This window comes from Bidens hawaiensis, unplaced genomic scaffold (assembly GCF_021521415.1).
Source record: "Bidens hawaiensis isolate Kalapana, Puna unplaced genomic scaffold, B.hawaiensis_p1.1 tig00032749_1, whole genome shotgun sequence".
Classification (NCBI taxonomy): domain Eukaryota; kingdom Viridiplantae; phylum Streptophyta; class Magnoliopsida; order Asterales; family Asteraceae; genus Bidens; species Bidens hawaiensis.
In genome coordinates, this window is record NW_027495585.1 from 137,542 (window position 1) to 159,111 (window position 21,570).

General features: G+C 31.3%; 1 protein-coding gene and 1 pseudogene across 2 annotated transcripts; both read left to right on the forward strand.

Moving 5' to 3' along the window:
- The first annotated feature begins 1,512 nt into the window (after nt 1–1,512).
- LOC143583984 (putative UPF0481 protein At3g02645 pseudogene) lies at nt 1,513–12,764 on the forward strand (annotated as a pseudogene). The gene is made up of 2 exons (XR_013144275.1): nt 1,513–2,269; nt 11,636–12,764. The product of XR_013144275.1 is annotated as a putative UPF0481 protein At3g02645 pseudogene (transcript).
- A 2,876-nt stretch (nt 12,765–15,640) lies between these two features.
- On the forward strand, nt 15,641–17,981 carry LOC143583990 (putative UPF0481 protein At3g02645). The gene is made up of 2 exons (XM_077066149.1): nt 15,641–16,436; nt 17,006–17,981. The coding sequence occupies exons 1-2, from the start codon at nt 15,650–15,652 to the stop codon at nt 17,905–17,907; spliced, it is 1,689 nt and encodes a 562-aa protein (XP_076922264.1). The 5' UTR covers nt 15,641–15,649; the 3' UTR covers nt 17,908–17,981.
- Nucleotides 17,982–21,570: the final 3,589 nt, after the last annotated feature.

A 21,570-nucleotide genomic window follows, 5' to 3' on the forward strand; every position in this document is an offset into this window, starting at 1 on the left:
AGTCCGATAAGTAATATTTTTTCTAGTTAGTATTTGGACGATTACGATTACTAAAGTTAAAGAACCCTATTAGCTAGGATTTTGTTGAAGCTTTTGCTTGATCTTTGAGTTTTTAGCCATTTAATTGTTTTCATTCCCACATCAACTTATTTAAAGTTACTAGAGCTCACCAAATTAAAAATACAATATTCTTACTAGAGCTCACCAAAACAACTTTGGTTATTCAAAAGAACAATGGTTAGGGTTTATAACTTCGGTTTCTCTTACTAGAGCTCACCAAATTAAAAATACAATATTCTTCTTTCTTCAAAATTTATTTTAAATATAACTTATTATTCTCTCATAATTTATAAGAGCATGCATCTCCAACGCATGAGTCTGAAATAAGTACACAGATGGAAGACACATAGTTGCTGGACTTGTAAATAGACGAGGGTGTAGGTCATCCTCTCTTTAAACAGCTTTGTATAGGCTTGGTGTTAAGGAAGAATAAAAGTTTTTAAAGATGAATTTTGAAATCTGATTTGACAATTGATATGGATGTTTATGAACGCCCAACGTGGAGATACTCTAATATTTCATCCAAACTACATATAAAGTTTTACTAAAATATATTGTCTATATATGTTTATTAAATGTTTTTAAAACATATGTTACGAAAAAAAATACTATTGATACATTTCTCATATATTTTGATGGGATGATAAGTGATAAAGGTGTAAAATAAGAGGTTAAAGGTTTAATCCTTATTAAGTGAACATTTAGTTGTTAAAAAATAATAAAATTTCCTTATATGCAATTTTAACATTTACCGTACATTTAAAAGACAATAAAGTTTGTGTTCGTTTCTAAATGAAATATCTCATTTATTTCTTCCTGTAAGAACAAGTTTGGAAGGTTTATTTAACAATGATAGGTTTATATCGAAGTAGTGATTCTCACAATTCTCTTATCCATATCGTGAGTATGATTTCACATTTGTATGTCTTATAATCACAATTAGTTTTTGTCTTGATACCTTCTTTTTCTTTCCCTTTCTTTAACATGAGAATTCATCACTAAACTAGTAAAACCTTGTTAATCATCGAAATTAAGTATATATATCGTAAAAGTTTACGCCAGAAATTAAAGTAATAAAAACAAAATTCAAAAAGATGTTGGAAGATAATCATTGTTTATCTACACATGCTCTTTTTTAAATGCATACAAAACCAAAAGCTTATAATTAACAAACCTTTAATTACCATTGTGACATTTGAATCACCTCTTCCACAACATCACCACCAAATAATGTGTACACATATACATACTCTAGAAACCTATTTTCTTTTTACACTGTCTTATTACTAAGGCCCTATTTATTTTTGCCTCTTTTATCTGAATAGAGGAAAACGTCTGATTCGGTCAGACGTAATCAGACGTTGGGCTGTTTTTTTTCTGGCATTAAGAGGTTCAGCGTCTTAATAACATCTGAACCAGTAAGAGCTTTTAGTGGGTCTGAAAACCTCTTAACCCAAATGGGTCGAAAGCTTGCGTAAATCGATCGTTGAACAAGAAGATGAAGAAATAAACAAAATTCCCGTTTGTATCTTTACCGTCCCAAACGTTCTTCTAGCCACTGACCCTAAATCCTACATCCCACAACAAGTTGCATTAGGTCCATTCCACCATTGGCGGGAAGAAGTCTATGACATGCAAAGGTACAAGCTTGCCGCCGCCCGAAGAACCCAAAAGTTCATGAACGTTAGCTTTGAACGTATTGTCGAGACAATGAAGATTCGTGACGAAGCTAGAATCCGTGCTTGTTACCACAAGTTTCTAGACATGTCGGGTGATGCACTCGTGTGGATGATGGCGGTTGACATGGCGTTTTTACTCGAGTTTCTTGTAATGTATTCTAATAAACGAGAAGGTCGGGTATTCAAGAGAGTGACGTCCTCGATGTCTCATTTGGTGGATGTTACGGGGAAGAAGTTGTCGCATGTGGCGATTCTTCGGGATTTGGTGATGATGGAGAATCAGATCCCGTTGTTTTTGATCAAGACGATGTTAGAGCATCAGCAAAAGGAGAGTTATAATAAGACTCCCGGGGAGATATTGAAGTCGATGCTCCTGGGGTTATACCAAGAGCTTACTCCTTTTCAGGAGCAAGCTTTGGCTGATGTTGATATTGATGACTGTGATCATCTTCTTGATTTTCTCTACCATATGACCGTGCCAAATAACAAAGAACTCGGTATTTCTGAGGCGATTCAGATCGAGTATGAGGGTATTATTAGAAAGAACTAACATATGAACATAGTTACATGCATAGATAGAATACATATTATTTGATTTGACTAAGTTTATTATTTTAATTATCCTTAAATCATCAAAAACTTCCAAAAACATGCATAGTTGGCTATCAAATTATTAAAACACCTATTTTTAAAAACTTCCAAAACTCTTTCGAGGAAATCTAAAAATAGTGTCATATCATCACCATCTTTCGTATCTTTAAATACTTATCCCAATATATATATATATATATATATAGGGGATGGATCATGCGAGAAGTCAAGTTACAGCGAGAAGTGCAAGAAATCAATCTGGACCATTGATTATGTGTAATCAATGGATTAGAAAAGTTATGACAAACTTGTAATTATGAAGATGCTAGTCTACCAATATTTTAATAAAGAAGTGTAGTTTGGTATTTAAAATGTAGACTTTTCAACTTAAAACTTAAGTAATTAATAGCATTAATTTGTTATTATTACTAATTAATTGAAAGTTACCAATAATTGTTATTTTCTAATTGATGTTATTAATCAAACTAATGTAATTATAATCAAATACTATAATATCCTCAATCATAATTCTTAAAATGGTGTAATTCTTATCATGTGTAATTTCAATTATGTATTGTGTATGTTCATAGATGTACTGTGTAGGTGGTATGTGTAGGTGGCACTTCGAATTATGTATGTGTAATTTTTATCGTGTGTAGGTTCATTTACGTACTGTGTAGGTTCGTCTATGTACTACGTAGGTGGTATTTTGAATTGTGTATGTGTAATTTTATTCATGTGTATGTTCATTATGTACTGTGTAAATTTATCGATACAATTGAATTCAAGAACTATGATATGGATATAGGTATAAAATTCAAATTACGATGATAGAAAAATAATATTGATAAATCAACAAAATTAAATTTTATAACATAAAAAAAACTAGAATTCAATTTAGCTTGATTTGACTATGTTTTAAAAAATATAAAAACAAATTATTTGTAACTTCTCCATACATTATGACCTACCAAATATGAAAAATGCATATTTACTAGAAAACCCTTATCATTAAATAAATGAAATAAAAGAAAAAATGTGATTGGTTAGATTCATTTATCGCATTTCTCGCAATAAAAACACTTCAAATGAACCTAATCCTATATATATATATATATATATATATATATATATATATATATATATATATATATATATATATATATATATATATATATATATATATGGGATGGTTCAAGAGAAAAATGAAATTATTGCAATAAATGTAAGAAATTAATATAGACCACTAGTTTTGTTTTAAATTTTAAATGTTTAAAGCTAAATAAAGAAAATATTAATTATTCTCTTTATTCAATTAATATAACAAATAAACCATAATACTTATTTATTTAATTAATATAACTAATTAAATTATTATAATTAGAAAATATTAAGAACTCATTTATTTTTATAAATTACCTTTTGTTTCTTGAATTTTTATCCTACACAAATATAATTTATTCATACATTAAAATTTCTTTCTATTCAAAACTAATTTCTTCCAACTCAATATATTAATATCCATCAACACATACTTACATTATGATGAATAATACCAAAAATCAATTTTACATATGTTTGCATTAGATATCAACAAAAAACATACAACCTACACAAAAGCGTATAATCTACACTTGTACGTTCTAAGAATAAGACAACATATAACCTACACACGAAAAACATTTAACCTATACACAAAATTCTTCATCAATAAAATACACATGCACACGAAAACATATAACCTATACACAAAAAACATATAATCTACACACAAAAATTTTATCTTACACAAATACAATTTATTCATACATTAATTTCTTTTCAAAGCCAGTTTCTTCAAATTCAACATATCAATATCCATCAACACGTAGTTACATTGTGATGAATAATACAAAAAACTATCTTACACATGGTTGCATTAAATGTCAATAAAAAATATACAACCTACACAAACATATAACCTACACTTGTTCTAAGAATAAGAAAAAAATATATAGTTTACATACGAAAAAAAATATGACCTACGCATGTGTAGGGTATGTGTATCTTTGTGTAGTTTATATCATTTTGATGTCGAATTACATATGTAAGTTATATGCTTTTGTATGTTTTACGTTTTTATTGCTCAAAGCAACTGTAGGTTATATAACTTTGTGTAGGTTGTATATTTATTAAACTTAAATACGTTGATATATACTAATATATTGAGTGAAAATTATTTTTTTAATATAAAGAAATAGTATTATATGAGTAAATTGTATTTATGTTGAATAAAATGAAAAATGTGTAAATAAAAAATAAAACTAAAGTAGTGTTTTTATTTTTTAATTATTATAGTTATATTAGTTTAATATATTAATTAAATATATTTATTATGGTTATATATGTATATATATATATATATATATTTATATATATATATATATATATATATATATATATATATATATATATATATTGAACGACAAATTAGGATCACTCATGGACCACTGGAGTATCATCGTGTCACCAGCAGAACCACACGATCATATCCATCTCCACTAGGCAATAACGCCTAACCACCAATTCAGGAGGAAACCCAATAAATCTTGGGAAAACCCCCTTGTAGGATTCGAACCCAGGACCTTATGGTCCCTAAGCCTTATCCCACCACCAAGATGCCACTAGGCTATAAAGTCATGGATTATTATGGTTATATTAGTTGTATTAATTGGAGAGAGTGAGAGAGAGAGTGCATTTATTGTTGCATTTATATTTTTTTTTATTTATTTTTAAATATTTAAAACATAAAATAAAACTAGTGACTCATATTCATTTCTCTCATATATTGCAATAATTTGATTTCTTTCTTGAACTTAAACATATATATATAGAGAGAGAGAAACATGATCAAATACATTTTATTCTTAACATGAAAACAGTGAGAATGAATTTGTTGTTATTATTAGGTTTATTTTTATAGGTGTTTGTTGTTATTTTTTGTTCGTATTTGCTAATTTTCGAATATGAGACGTTATAAGTATTTGCTTGTAACACCCGTATTTTTACAACACCTCTTTATATTATTTTATTAAAAGTAAAACAGTCTTTAAGATTTTCTTTAAACAGCTGCGAAAGCGTACGTTGATATAATGTGATATAACAACCAACTTTAAATTTCACATTTTATATTTGATAAGTCGAGTAAGTTGACAACCCATAATTTTGACATCCGAAAGTGAGTCATAAACATATGTTCGATCCTTCAACGTATTGAGGCTCAATCTGATCCTTTTTGTCTCGCTCTAGTGATTTTACCTACAGAACATTATTTAAACATCGATTAGCAATGCTAAATGAGTTCATATATAAACTATTTATAATGTTCTCCACGTCACACATTTATCCATTCCACCATATATTTGTCATGGCAATTCATTTGATAACGCTATTTGCCTGGGAATGACTTATCAAAAAGATGCATTAGTATGAATGTATAAACATTTGTCACATGTATGTGTATCACCAGTAGGTGAATTAACAATTATCACCCATAGGTGGATTAATTCTTTACCCCTTAATCTCCATGGCAAAGTATCACACAAGTGATTTAGCACCCACCACGTTATTTTCGTGGCAACAACTATCACATAAAGTGATTTAACTCCCGCCACATTATTTCCGCGGCAACAACTATCACTTACAGTGATTTAACGCCCACCACATTATTTCCGTGGCAACAACTATCACTTACAGTGATTTAACGCCCACCATTTCATACGCATGGCAATATTTATCACACCAAATGGTGATTCAGCCCCTCACCACATTACAATTGTGGCCATATTTATTTTCACCATACAATAACATAACATCATTTATTTAATATGTAGCTACTCATGTGAATAAGAACACATCTTTACGAGTCTTACCACATACTCAAACACCCTTATACTAATGTCAAATAAATTGATGTTAAAGGAGTTTTAAGAACTCACCTGGCGTTTTACAGGCCCGGCTTCAAGAACGGTTAAAAATATTGGGGCCAAAGGCGAAAATTTTTTTTGGGCCTTAATAAAAAAGGATATCTTGTTGGGTTTAAACAGTTTAATTTTTAAATGACCCTTAATTTTTTGAGCCTTATAACTTGGTTGTGTAAAGAACATTTTTTTTATAAAAATATGGTTAAAATGACTCAAGTGAGGTTAGAACCTACAACCTCTTGGTTGAAAGTCATACCTCTTTACCATTAAACCAATCTAATAGTTGTGTAATTAAGTTTAAACATTATATATACATACTGTTTTTCATAAAAATATATATGTACTTTTTTTTAAAAAAAAATCCGGGCCTATCGGGATGTCGGGCCGGGGTCCGTCGACCACCCGGCCCTCCCTTATAGCCGGCCCTGGCGTTTTAGAGGATCCCATATGCAACTCCTTTTCCAATCGCTCTTTCATTCATCTCCTTCCGATGTCGGTAACTCAAATACACAAACACCGCGTTCATTCTCCGTTAATCTTTTGTGACAAAAGTCCACCATCTAATTTCCACTGTTGTTTACTATAGAGCTTGCCCCATCATTAATATTCAGGTTCTATTGGCCAATAACCACCGCCCTTTTTGCAGCCGTATAAACACCAATTCCACAGTCTAATTCACGTTGCTGATTATCATCGACAATCTGCTACGTCCAAATTACCGTCGACAATTTGTTACGTCCAACCACCTGTCACGCTATTAGTTGCCTACTATCTCTTAATATATCATCACTATAATCTGATCATCACGAATAGTCCACTCTCTCGTACATTAAAATTCTTCTTTTGCTTAGTTATGAGCTATGAGTATATATATATATATATATATATATATATTATAGGTGGTAATCGTAAGTTTCAAACACCTGGCATGAATGCAGAGTCATCTGATGAGTTTTAATATTTTTTACAGCCTTATGACAACTAATATGAAACCATATTTATCCTCTCCTCATAGTTGTGTATATAAAATATTTTTTTTGATAATTGGTGTTACAACAAATATTAAATGAACTAAAAATGGGAGCACTAATGCAACTAAATTTTACAATTAATGAATTTTTTTAGATTCAACACCAATTAAAAATTTGCATCAAAATGTATGCATGTAAAATCGATAATTTGTATATAACTATATATACAAAATACATATAGTTACATATATTGTCAATTAGTTATTTAATCATTTTAGCTTATTAAAACGTTTCACCCTTAAAAAGGCAGTACTAATTTCACCTCTAACATCTCTTAATTGTCTGTTTAGAAATATTTAAAATTTGAAGTTCAATATTTTATTTTATTTTTCCAAATTACAGATAACAGGATGTTACATTGCTGCTTTATATTTTATTGTTGTTATTATTAGATTTTTTATTTTGCTGTTACAAGTTTTTGTTAGTATGTGCTGTTATTATTTTGTTTTTGATTTTGATTTTTTTGTTGTAATTTTTAGGTTTTTTTCTTTGTTATTACAAATCATTGTTTATGTATATTGCTATTGTAGTTGTTATTGTTTCTTACGTTCTCATTTTTTTTATAAATTGGTATTATTTCCTACGTTTTCATGTTAAGATTAAAATGTATATGAACCTTCCCATATATATATATATACATATTAATATAATCAAAAACCAATGTGGCCTACAACCATTCCATTCTCGACTCACATCTAGAGTAGCCCCAATGGAGCCTTCATGACTTTAGAGAACGACGACAAAGCTCATTTGTGCCATTCTTAAACCATATATATTGACTCTACCATCATTTTTTGTTTGAGCAAATGCTCATACATATAACACCAAGAACGGAATTGTGGTGGAGCTTTTTTTTTTTTTTACTTTATTAAATATATGAGAGAGAGAGAGGTGGGGAGCGGGTGTTGTTGTAGAGCTAAGCATATATATATATATATATATATATATATATATATATATATATATATATATATATATATATATATATGTATGTATGTATGTATATAGGGGTGGGATCTAGAAAGAACTGTTTTTTAAGAGTGAACTATTAAAGAATTATTTTTAACTATATTTTTAAAAAACATATCTTGTGATTTTTTTTCCTCCTTCTAATAAGATGATATTGTTGTTAAAAAAACCGTCGATGTAATGCGTATGTGCATTAATATGTATTGTATATATAAAATAGTTTTTATTGCATATAATATAACACAAATACATTATCTAATACACACTATTGAATATATGCAAATACGACACTAATAATTGTATGCAACACATTATTGCATATATGCAATACAACACTGATGCACATATGCATTACATCGATTTTTTTTAATTTTTATATATAATATAACACTATTACAAATATATAATACAAGCAACTATATATATGCTATTCAACACTGTTTCAAATATCAAAATGCACACTATTGCACATATGCATTATAAAAAAAAGTCGATGTAATGCATATATGCATTACAACGTTAATTTTTTTTTATAATTTTTATTAATTTTTTTTATTTTTATATTTTTTGTGGTGAAGAATAACAACATATAAGAAGGATGAAAGAAAAAAAAATTAAAAAATATTTTTTTAATTAAATTAAAAAATACTTCATTATTAGTTCTCTAGTTCTCTCTATAAAATGGAGTTCTCTCATGATCCTCTCCCTATATATATAGAAAAGGGTTCAAATAAAAAAGAAGAAGTTTCCTAGGAATGGTAATACCAATAAAATTTTGACATTTGGCATAATAACCTATGGTGAAAGAACAATTTTAGGAAACTGTATCGGTTATAAGAGTGAAAGAGTATTTTTAGGAAACTATGACGGTTTTTAGTAATTTTAAATCTCAACCATTGATTGATATGATCCAATGGCTATGATTTATTCATAGTCTTCCTAGAAAACTACTTGTTTTTACGATAACTCTCCCCTATATATATATATATATAGGGTAAGGATCCTAAGAGATCCTTTGCAAATTGAGAACTTTGAGAACCATTTTGAACCACTAAAAACATCTTTAAAAACATATTTAAAAAATTCATAAAACAAAAAATAATAAAAATTTTAAAAAAGTAAAAAAACCAAAATTCTTATATTTCATTACGGTTTCATTAAAAAAAATAAAATAAAATAAATAAAAAAACGTCGTATTATACACAAATGTATAATTTTATATAATCTTTAGTTACGTAATATACACATATGTACATTATCATTTATCTTAAATTATATACATGTGTACAAAAAAACATGTAAATGTACATATATGTATATAATATACATATGTGTATATAATTAGCTAAACCGAGTTTGTTTGTTTTTTTTATGAATCCGAGATGATAAAATAAGAATTTAGGTTTTTTTACTTTTTTGATTTTTGTGTTTTATTTTATTTTATGATATTTTTTATTTTTGGGTTTTTTGTGATCCAAAATGGTTCTCATTGTTCTCAATTTCAAAAAAGTTCTCTCATGATCCTATATATATATATATATATATATATATATATATATATGGGTAAGGATTTTAAGAGAATCATTTGAAAACTGAGAACTATTTTGAACCACTAAAAACCTTTAAAAATATCATAAAACAAAATAAAAAAAGTTTTAAAAAGTAAAAAACCAAAATTCTTATATTTCATGCCGGTTTAATAAAAAAAAGAAAAAAAACCTTCGTATTATGCACATATGTATAATTTCATTTAATCTCTAGCTAGTTACGTAATATACACATATGTAAATTATCATTTACCTTAAATTGTGCATATGTGTATAACAAAACATGTATAAAATTAAAAAAAATAAGTATTATACACATGTGTATAATTTTGTTAAACCAATATTTTTTTTTCAATTTTTTATATTTTTTTATAAAACCGGGATGAAAAATAATTTTTTTTGGTTTTTTTACTTTTTTTATTTTTGAGTTTTTTTTATAAATTTTTTTTATTTTTTATTAAGAAGAGTGTTTTGTGGTCTAAAATTGTTCTCAAAGTTCTCAATTTTAAAATAGTTCTCACATTATCTTAATCCATATATATATATATATATACTAGTTTTTATCCCCCGTATTACGGGGGCGGTTTTACATTACTCGTTTTTAATACTTATATACTTTTTTGGGTTTATTTTATTTATTGTAATGAAATTTATAATATACTTAGAGTTTGATGATAAAAATGTTTCACAAATAACTAAGATATTATAACCCGGTTTAAAAGTTATCTAGGTTTGATAAGACCCAAGACCCGCTTATTTTTTTATTATAAGATTTTTTTTAGTTATAAATAATATTTAAAAAAATCATATAATAATTTTTAGTATATCCTATTTTATAGGATTTTTACATCAATAATTTGGTGAGAATACTTTTTAATTTAATGAGATGTTATAACCCGTTTAAGGAATATCTGGGTTTGGTAAGACTCATACCCACGGGTCAAATGCATGAGAAGACTCCATTTAAAAATCAAGCAAATCTGGTGACTCCAAAAAAAAGGGGGAGCGACCACATCGCGACACATAGGATTTTTGGGTTTTCGTTTATATATATTATAGATATATGTGTGCGTGTGTGTGTAAAAGGGAAATTCATCCTAAAAACAGGTAGTTTCCTAAGAAGACTAAGAATAAATCATATCAATCAATGGTTGGTAATTATGAAAAACCGTCATAGTCCTTGAATTACTTTTTCACCATTATAACCGACATAGTTTTTTTAGAATTGTATTCTCACCAAAGGTTGTCATGCCACATGTCAAGAATCTACTGAATCTTACCATTCTAATGAAATTACTTATTTTTATTTGAACTATTAATATATATAATTGGTATGGGTTAGTTTCATTTAAGAACTAGAAAAACTTTAGAACTTTTAGGAATTCTTAAAATCTAAATATGTTTTAAATTTTTCTTATACATTAACATTATTTGAGTGTAGTTTTCTCATATTTAATACCTAAGTTTCTGACTTATATATATAAATGGCAAGTTTACAAATGTAACGTAATAACAAAATTACATATGTGTAAAAGCAAATTTGTATAATTGTAATCAAAATATAAATATAAAAAAAATGATAAAGCTACACTCAAATAATATTAACATACAATTTTTTTTATGAGAAAACGTTGTTTATTAAGAGTTTCTTTGAATTTTTAAATAATTTAAGAGTATAAGAGTTATATAATGATACTAATCATAATTGGTATAATAATACGATATGATTTTTTTCCGTTTTTCTTCTTTTGGTATACAGGACCATTCCTAACTAATATATATTCTCTAATATATAGGTATCACCGAGGAAGCCCGTGATGGTCATCAAGAAAAGTCTTTTGCAAAACCTAGCGATCTTAGACGGTTCATGAACTTTATATGTTCAAGAAAATAATATTCGGAAGGCCCTTGGCATTGGTGGTGAAATTTCCATGGAAGATCATATCCAACCTTCCAATACTCAAACTCTTGAAAGAACCCATCGAGAACATGCTCGAAAACTTTCGTGGAGAAGGTCCCGAGTGCAAGGACGAAAGTGGCGATTCGAAAACCCCAAAAATTGAAGAGATCACAATCCCATCGGTGACCGAGATGGCCAAAGCCGGAATCCTTTTCTCACCCGTTAATGGTGGAATTTCTGATATTAGTTTCGACGCCAAAACATGTACACTTTACCTCCCTGTGGTCGAACTAGATGTGAACACCGAGGTTTATTTAAGAAACCTCGTAGCCTACGAAGCATGTGTTGCAGCGGGACCATTGGTGGTGGCTCGTTACACCGAGTTAATGAATGGGATAATTGACACGGAAGAAGATGCAAAGTATTTGCGGGAAAGAGGTATAGTTGTGAACCATTTGAAGAGTGACAAAGAGGTTGCAGATGTATGGAATGGAATGAACAAATCTGTTAAACTAACAAAAGTGGTGAAGATGGATAAAGTGATTAAGGGTGTGAATAAGATGTATTCGAAAACGTGGAGAGTGAAATCATCGAAGTACTTGAAGACATATGTGTTTGCATCTTGGAAGATTTTAACCTTGTTGGCTGCTTTGTTTATGTTGTTCTTGACAATGGTTCAAGCTTTCTGCTCGGTTTATAGTTGTGCTCGAGTGTTTCATCAGCTTCCTGAAATTCCTGGATCTGAAGGGGCTGAGTGAGTAGTATGTGTGCTTTTCTTTTAATGTAACAACTTTGATAGTTCTTTTTTTTTCTTTTTAACCATGTGGACTTGGTATTGGGCTTGTTAATTGTATTACTTTAACGTTGTAAGTTTGTAACTCAAAACTTTTGTGTGATATAAATGATATAAGATTGTATTAAGGGAAATTGATTAAAACGGAAAAGGCTGACAAAATATTTTTACCAAAATGAATATTAACTTTTGGTTCTTAACAAAATAATTAAAAGTGTAGGCAAAGATGATTAAAATTTAGCGTACACTTTACATATAATATCTTTTTTGCCATTAAAAAAGCATCGACTAACGTTGAAAATTTAGCATGTTCTTTTATTCGTCGGTCAAAATTTAGCCTATGCTTTTTTTTAGATGATAGTTAAAAAGGACATGCTAAACTTAGTTTAGTTTAAATAGTTAGTTTAGTTTAAATGATTTCATATGAATTTATGAAAAATAAAGAACTTGATAAACGATTATAAGAAAAGTAATTCTCTCTAGTTTTCAAGTTTGTTAGAAGCATTACTTATCAAGTTGATCTAGTGGGAAACTATTAAAGATGGTTACATGCATGATTATTCTAGTGGTAATTTAAAGACAAAATTTAATAGGTTTTATGCAAGCAAATACCAATTGGATAATATGAGCAAGCCAAGCAAATCGAATCTTTTAATAAAAAAAAACACAATTAGATAGAACGTAACTTAAGAGGTTACAAATCTAATCCCAATAATCCAGAAAAACTAGAAAAACAATTGTTCATATTGCAAACCCTACATCCAGAGAAGACCACGGGTGGTTTAGCTGCGCATCTAACATCATGATAAATTTTGGTTGTTCTTAATTCTCGTTTGTTGTATGTGCCATGGACTTTTGGTGTGGGCTGCTCTCCATTAGTTCAAGCCCAATTATAGTTTAGTCCATCCTGCTTAAGTGTTTTATTTATAACTTTTAGTGAAACCGAGCCCATATGTTCTTTCAACATGAGCACCCTTCAATTCTAATTTACATTTAAGCTGCTTAATAAACGAAACAAACGGGATCAAGACAATAATAAATATCCATTTAGTCCTATTCACTTAAATCGATTAATTTCCTTTTGTTTTTTTTAACGGCCAACAAATCCTTCAAATAAGTCACTGACTAAATTCACCACATCAGGAAACACTCGTCTTTCGATTCACGAAAAAACCTCACCTAAGCGGCTAAGCAAACGTCGGAGTACCCTCGCCCAAATGCATGACAATGCGGTGAGATAAAGCTCGTTCAATTCAAGGATTCAACTAGTGAACGTTATCGCCTACTCTCCTAGTCTCTCATCATCACCATGTGCTGCTAACATGAAATGATGGGAGCATGATGTTGTTGTTCCAACAATTAATCGTTGGCCAAAGAAAATAGACGGGAATCCAGATTAGAAAATAGATAGAGACTCAGACCAATTCATATTTTTAATTGATAATTATAAAGTAAAACACAAAGGGCTTAAATAGCCTTACAATCTAACATAAACCCACTAACACACTACCTAATCGAAGTTTTATATAATTTACTATAAAACGATTACAATAAAGTGGCAGGCAAACGGGCAACAAGCTGCGCCGCAACCCCCTTTTGAACAGCAAAGCCAATCCTGCTAAAAACGAAATAAAGGAAATGCTAAAAACGATTACCTAATTAACTGCATAAAAGTGGACATTAATAAAGGAAATGCAAAAATAAAAAAAGATTGTGCATGCAGACGTGGGTGAGTGCAGTTAAAATCGAAACACCGAGTCTCTGCTTTCCACTCAATCACTGCAGCACATTGGCAAATTGATTTATTTTCTGATGGTATAATCGCAAATCTCAACAAAATAAAACCCCATTATGTTATTTACCTTTTCCATATTATAACTTCAATCTAAATTACTTATAAATCGACAGGTTACATACATATGACTTGAAGTTTGACTAGCTCACAAATGAGACGTCTTAATTTTACTACTGAATTATACCTCTTGTGTAGAAGTGAAGAAAATAGTTTGAACTTAATCTCTTAAAAGTAGCATGTTTTGTATACGCGTATACATTTTTGTGTAGCCCACTATGCAGATTCTGACCTGTGTGCAATCTTCATGTTCGTATTTGAATAAACTCAATTTGTAATAATTAAAACTTCAAATAAGTTTATGTAACTGGTAACATATTTCTTTTCACAGTGGTATTAAAAATGTGAACATTTTGCACAGTTATTGAAAGATTCTTTTTGTTTGATTTCAGGATTAACCTATCCAACTAGTAACAATTTAGTTTGTTTTGTTGTAATGTTAAAACATGATAATTGTCTTCACTGTCTATTCTTCTAAAAAGTGGATAGGCCATTTGGTTACTCGAGAAGGAAAGCACAAAGGAACAAGGGAAACATTTTAGCGCCTTAGCTAATAATCCGGGAGCACTAATGCTTCTTGACAAGAGACATCAGATTGGGGCACTAATTAGTGTTTGTGTGCTTTTTTTGGTTTGTAATTTTATTGTTAACTATTGGTATTTATAAAAACATCATAAAATCGTTCATGGTTCCCACGCGCTGCAATGTTCGGGTACAAAAACTCGTTTAGATTAATTAGATCGTTTTAATAAGACACCAAATTGTTAATCAAAAAGTATTTAATATACAAAGTTATTTTAAGTCAATGGTTATTCACACACCCTTTTTGATATTCGCATACCCTTTTAACACACATTTTAGGTATTATGTACATCCTTTCTAAAGAGAGAGAGGATGTATTAATAACACATCCCTATTTTTTTAAAAAAAAGGATGAAATTGGTGGAATGGTTGGAGAAATTCCATTAAATTTTGAGAGGTGGTGTTTCTCAATTCACTAATGTCACGTAAGACACCAATTAGTGAATAGGTGTCCGTAACACATATATAACTACCACCAAATAATATGTATGGCTAGAGCTAGAGCAACACCATACCCGATAATTTAACTTTTTTTTCTTTTCTTTTTTTAATCAAGATTTCCAATACAACAATCACGTTTTTATTTACCAATCACTCTACTAGTGTGTATATATACATGTATATGTATGTATGGCTAGAGAAACACCATCCTTATCTTCAACTTCAACTTCAACTCCATCGCCATGAACTCCAAGGTGGATATCAACGAAGACAAATGGGTCGAAAGCGTGCGTAAATCGATCAATGAACAAGAAGATGAAGAACTAAGCAAAATCCCCGTTTGTATCTTCACCGTCCCGAAAGTACTTCTAGCCACTGACCCCAAATCCTACATCCCACAACAAGTCGCATTAGGTCCATTTCACCATTGGCGGGCGGAAGTCTACGACATGCAAAGGTACAAGCTTGCAGCCGCCAGAAGACTCCAAACGTTCATGAACGTTAGATTCGAACGTATTGTCGAGACAATGAAGATTCGTGAGGAGGCTAGAATCCGTGCTTGTTACCACAAGTTTCTAGACATGTCGGGTGATGCACTCATGTGGATGATGGCGGTTGACATGGCGTTTTTACTCGAGTTTCTAGTCGTGTATTCTAATAAACGAGAAGGTCGGGTGCTCAAGAGAATAACGTCCTCGATGTCTCATTTGGTGGATGTTACGGGGAAGAAGTTGTCGCATGTGGCGATTCTTCGGGATTTGGTGATGGTGGAGAATCAGATCCCGTTGTTTTTGATCAAGACGATGCTGGAGCATCAGCAGCACAGGGAGAGGGATATTAAGTCACCCGCGGAGAAATTGAAGTCGATGCTCCTGGGGTTATACCAAGAGCTTACTCCTTTTCAGGAGCAAGCTTTGGCTGATGTTGATATTGATGACTGTGATCATCTTCTTGATTTTCTCTACCATATGACCGTGCCAAATGATAAAGAACTTGGCATTTCGGTGGCGGTTGAGATTGAGTATGAAGGTACTATTAGAAATAACTAATCGATATATGAACACAGATAGAAAGAATATATATTATTTGAATTGATTAAGTTATTTATTTTAATTATGCTTAGATCATCCATGGTAAGAACTTACTCAAGAACTTCGAAAAGAGTTAGCTACCAAATCATAATACACTCATATTTTTAAAATACCAAATTAAACTCTATTGTTTAAGGAAACCTTAAAACAGTGTCATATCACCACCAATATTCATATCTTTAAATATTTATCCCTCTATGTGTTTCCAAATCCAAATAAAAATTTATTTTACAATAAATGACTAAGTTCATTGTTAAACTCAAACGTTTATAATAAAGTGACATGTAAACAGACAATAAATTGTGTTGTGTTACAACTCTCTTTGGAATAGCAAAATCAATACTAAAAAAACTTACTTTGTACGATCCAATGAACCCTGATAAGATAATCTACAACCTCCAAGGTCAGAAAACCAAGGTGGCCAACAACAATTGCATTCTCGACACAACAATGTTTTTGTGGTAATATTGGACCAACCCTAACTAATGTATGTATTCTCTCTAACAGGTATCACAGAGGAAGCCCATGAAGGGGATGAAGAAAAGTCTTTTGCAAAACCTAGCGATCTTAGACGGTTCATGAACTTTATCTGGAAAATCCTAACCAAATCAAATGCGGGTATGGTAAGGATATTCAAGAAAATAATATTCGGAAGGCCGGTTGCATTGATGATGAAATTTCCATGGAAAATCATATCCAACATTCCAATACTCAAACTCTTGAAAGGACCCATCGAGAACATGCTTCAAAACTTTCGTGGTGAAGGTCCCGAGTGCAAGGACGAAAGTGGCGATTCGAAAACCCCAACAATCGAAGAGATCACAATCCCGTCAGTCACCGAGATGGCCAAAGCCGGAATCCTATTCTCACCAGTTAATGGTGGAATTTTCGATATTAGTTTCGACGCTAAAACATGTACACTTTACCTCCCTGTGGTCTCACTAGACATGAACACCGACGTTTATTTAAGAAACCTTGTAGCCTACGAAGCGTGTGTTGCAGCAGGACCGTTGGTGGTGGCTCGTTACACCGAGTTAATGAACGGGATAATTGACACGGAAGAAGATGCAAAGTATTTGCGGGAAAGAGGTATTGTTGTGAACCGTTTGAAAAGTGACAAAGAGGTTGCGGATGTATGGAACGGAATGAGTAAATCTGTGAAACTAACGAAAGTGGCGAAGATGGATAAAGTGATTGCGGATGTGAATAATATGTATGAGCAAACATGGAGAGTGAAATCATCAAGGTACTTGAAGAGATATGTGTTTGCATCTTGGAAGATTTTAACGTTGTTAGCTGCTTTGTTTTTGTTGTTCTTGTCAACGGTTCAAGCTATCTGCACGGTTTATAGCTGCTCTCGAATGCTTAGTCATCTTCCAGAATTTCCTGGATCTGAAGGGGCCGAGTGAGTGTAGCATGTTTGTGTTTTTCTTTAAATTTAACACCTTTGATAGTTTTTTTTTTTCTTTTTAACCATGTGGAATTGTTTGTTATAGTAATTCAATATTGTAATTTTGTAACTCAAAACTATTGTGTGATAAAATGATATAAGATTGTATTAAGGGAAATTGACCAAAATGGACATGATTGACCCAAAAATTTACACAATGAACATTAACTTTTAGTTCTTACCAAAATAAAAAAAAAGTGCCCGCTAATTAGGTAATTAAGACGGTTAAAAAAAGTGCCTGCTCTTTTATTCTTTAGCTAAACTTTAACCTATGCTTTTTTAGATGGCGGCTGAAAATGATAGGCTAAATTTAGCTCACGCATTAACATGTATATTTTTATTAAGCTTTTAATGGACACAACCGTACTTTCAAGGCTTATCATACCAAATAAAATTTAGGAAAAAGTCTCAAAATAATCATGTTCACCCAATTTGTTCTTGGTATTAGTGACTTTGCGTTTAATTAAAAAATAAGCAAATCAGAAAGATCCAATCGTAAGTTAACATATAAGCTCATTCAACCGAAAAGACACCATTCTAGCTGTCATGGAATAGCCCAAAAAACTAGTGTGGCATCTACCATCATCTCACATGTTTCCTTACCCAACTATAGGAGAGTCGTGACTTCTCTTTAGCTGCCTATGGTATTTTTCGGCTCTTCTTTGTTGAACAAGTTGAGGTATCATCCTCCTATTGAGTTTTATATTTATTTGAGATTATTTTAGAATAAAAAAACACAAAATTTAACTATTTTATAAGAAATCTTGGTCTGCTTAGCTGGTTGGTTTTCTTGGATACGCCTACTTTTAGAAAGGCAAAAATTCATTGTTTATGTTGATAATTTCCTTGGTCAATATGTTTATTAACCGGCCAAGTTATTCAAGAAAACGACTAACACATAAAAGGATCGAAATTGAGAGGTGCAAACTTAATATGGCACTTATGCCAGTTGGTTTGAACCAAACCTCATGAGTTAAACATGTGGGCTAAGAATTGTTTTTGTCACTCGTTTTCAGAATGCATGGTTAAATACAAGGCCATCAACGTTGAGTTTTGAACTTCTAGCGCAAAAGATTGGTTTATCGTTATTATCGTCTTTTGTCTTTTTTATATATGCAATCAATTAAACTATCATGACATTTTAATATAAAGACGAATTTTATATATTGGATTTACCTTAAATTTAAGTGGACTGTATATCTTCCCTCTAGGGTGGATTGGTTTCATGATCGAACCTTATCTTAACGGATCTCTACTTTATAATTTTCAGTTATTTAATAATTGAAAATTTATTTTGTTACAGCTTTATATCCACATATATTGGAATTATATTGTTTCTGTTTCAATAATTTAGAGAACCTTGTTTTTGGGACTTTTCATTACATAAGTAACAAAACAGCGTAACCTATTTTTAGAGAAATAACTAAGAAACTTATCTACGTACTTATAAAAACTACCCTCACGTCAGTCTACTTTGATTTGAGCAGCTGCCATGATCAATATTTCTAACATGCCTATGCAATATATATGTTTACATCCGCGTGAAACTGCTAGAACCGAAGTGTGTAAAACCGAGTGGAAGGTAACGTAAGGGATAAGCTAGGCCATATCTCAGACAAAGTGTAAATCAATCTTTAGATCTTTTGTATGGTTAAACACCAAATTAAATGCGAATTATGTGGCCCTAGTATTGTCACACACAAAAAAGGTAAGTGGATAGGTGTAACTCATAAAGCAAATACATAGACATAGCCCAATGAAGTTACGAGAAGTATGCGCACGCTAAGGCGTTTATTTAGTGTGTGTTGTTTTCTTGGAGCTCCAACACTGTCCAAGAAACATGGATATCCAGTGATAGAGTGCCGACCATCCTTTCGGGTTTGCATTATCATAAGCATGGAATCGTCAAACCATAACAACTAATCCCACAAAGATATCAAAAAATATGCTTGACTAAAATTTGTGTTAGTAGATTTCCGCATAAACTTAAAAAACTAGTCATGTTATTTGACATTTTGACTCATAAACTTGGAAACAACACTGATAGCATGATCTTGACGAGTCAAAAAAACATTAAAAAATCGTCAAAAGATTGTGTATGCTATCAATGTTGTTTCCAAGTTTATGAGTCAAAATGTCAAATAACATGACTAGTTTTGCAAAGTAATAAAGGATCGTGTAGAAATAGTACGGTTGCATACTCACATATGAACACAAGAATAAAATGAAATATTATAACATTGAGACACGTGTAGACAAAGGCAACACCTGTAAGGCCCCGTTACCGGTAGCCCTACTTTCGTGTTGGATTTACTCATAAACGCAGTTCTAATATCAGAGTTAATTAAAAACATTCGCGGAATATAAAAACTTTAATAAAACATTTCATAACAATTCAAAACTTGTCTTAAACAATCAACTTGTCTTTCGAAAACTAAGTAATTAAAACATAACACGCCCTGAGCCTTCCGATGCCAGTCTCTTATTCAACGCCACGTGTCCCCTCAAGCGAGCTGCCTCATCCTACTCACCTGCGTGCATACTAAAAGTCAGCTACACGAGTGAGTTCTAGTTAATCATACATTATACAATACACATAAACTTATATTCTTTCAATCATACTTTCATACTTTCATGCTTTCATACTTTCTTACTTTCTTTTATACTAACTTGCTTTCATATCTTACGTTATAAATAGCATTACGCCCTACATTTCTCGAGTATTATTAGGGCTCGGTACCCTCCTTCCTCGAGTATTATTAGGGCTCGGTACCCTCTTTCCTCTAATATTAGTAGGGTTCGGTTCCCTAGTTCTCGAATATTAGTAGGGTTCGATTCCCTCTTCGTTACCATACAACCATACATCATACCTCGAGTATTATTAGGGCTCGGTACCCTTTTCGTAACCATACAACCATCCTTTCCTTCTTTTATTAACTTTATCACGTTCATACACATAAGCATACATATCATACTTACCTTATACATAGCGTTCAAACCTGAAAGTATGTGCAATATCCGAAGATCGTTCACGTACCATCAAGCAATCATTCATACATTTCACATTATTCACATAAGGCATACACTTATCTCTTAGGATAAGCGTATTAACAAACATATTGAGTATGCACACAGCCCCGAAAACATAACACATAAATGGGGCTAGAAACTCACCTGGATCCTGTTACGCTCTCCGTTAATCGTTATTCCCTTCTTGAGCTGTGCACGGCTAACTGTATAATATTTACATGTATCAATTAACTACTACTAATCATGTAGTATTTCTACCTTTATATAACCCACAACGAACGGGGGTCCGAGGGCAGCGCCCCTGGCAGCGGGGTCTAGGGGCGGCAGCAGGGTCTAGCAGGGTCCAAGGGGCAGAGCCCCTGGCTGGGGTCGAGCTACCTGGTCAGCTTGGAAAAATTTTATTTACATTAACTGCCTTAACACATTTTTCATTAGGTTTTTAATTTATTTTCTTATTTGCTAACTCCAGCGAACTTATCATTAAGCGAACTTAACAATAAGCGAACTTAACATTAAGCGAACTTATCGTTAGCGAACTTAAGCATAGGCGAAGTTAGTGTTCGGCGAAGTTAACCCTAGGCGAACATATGCC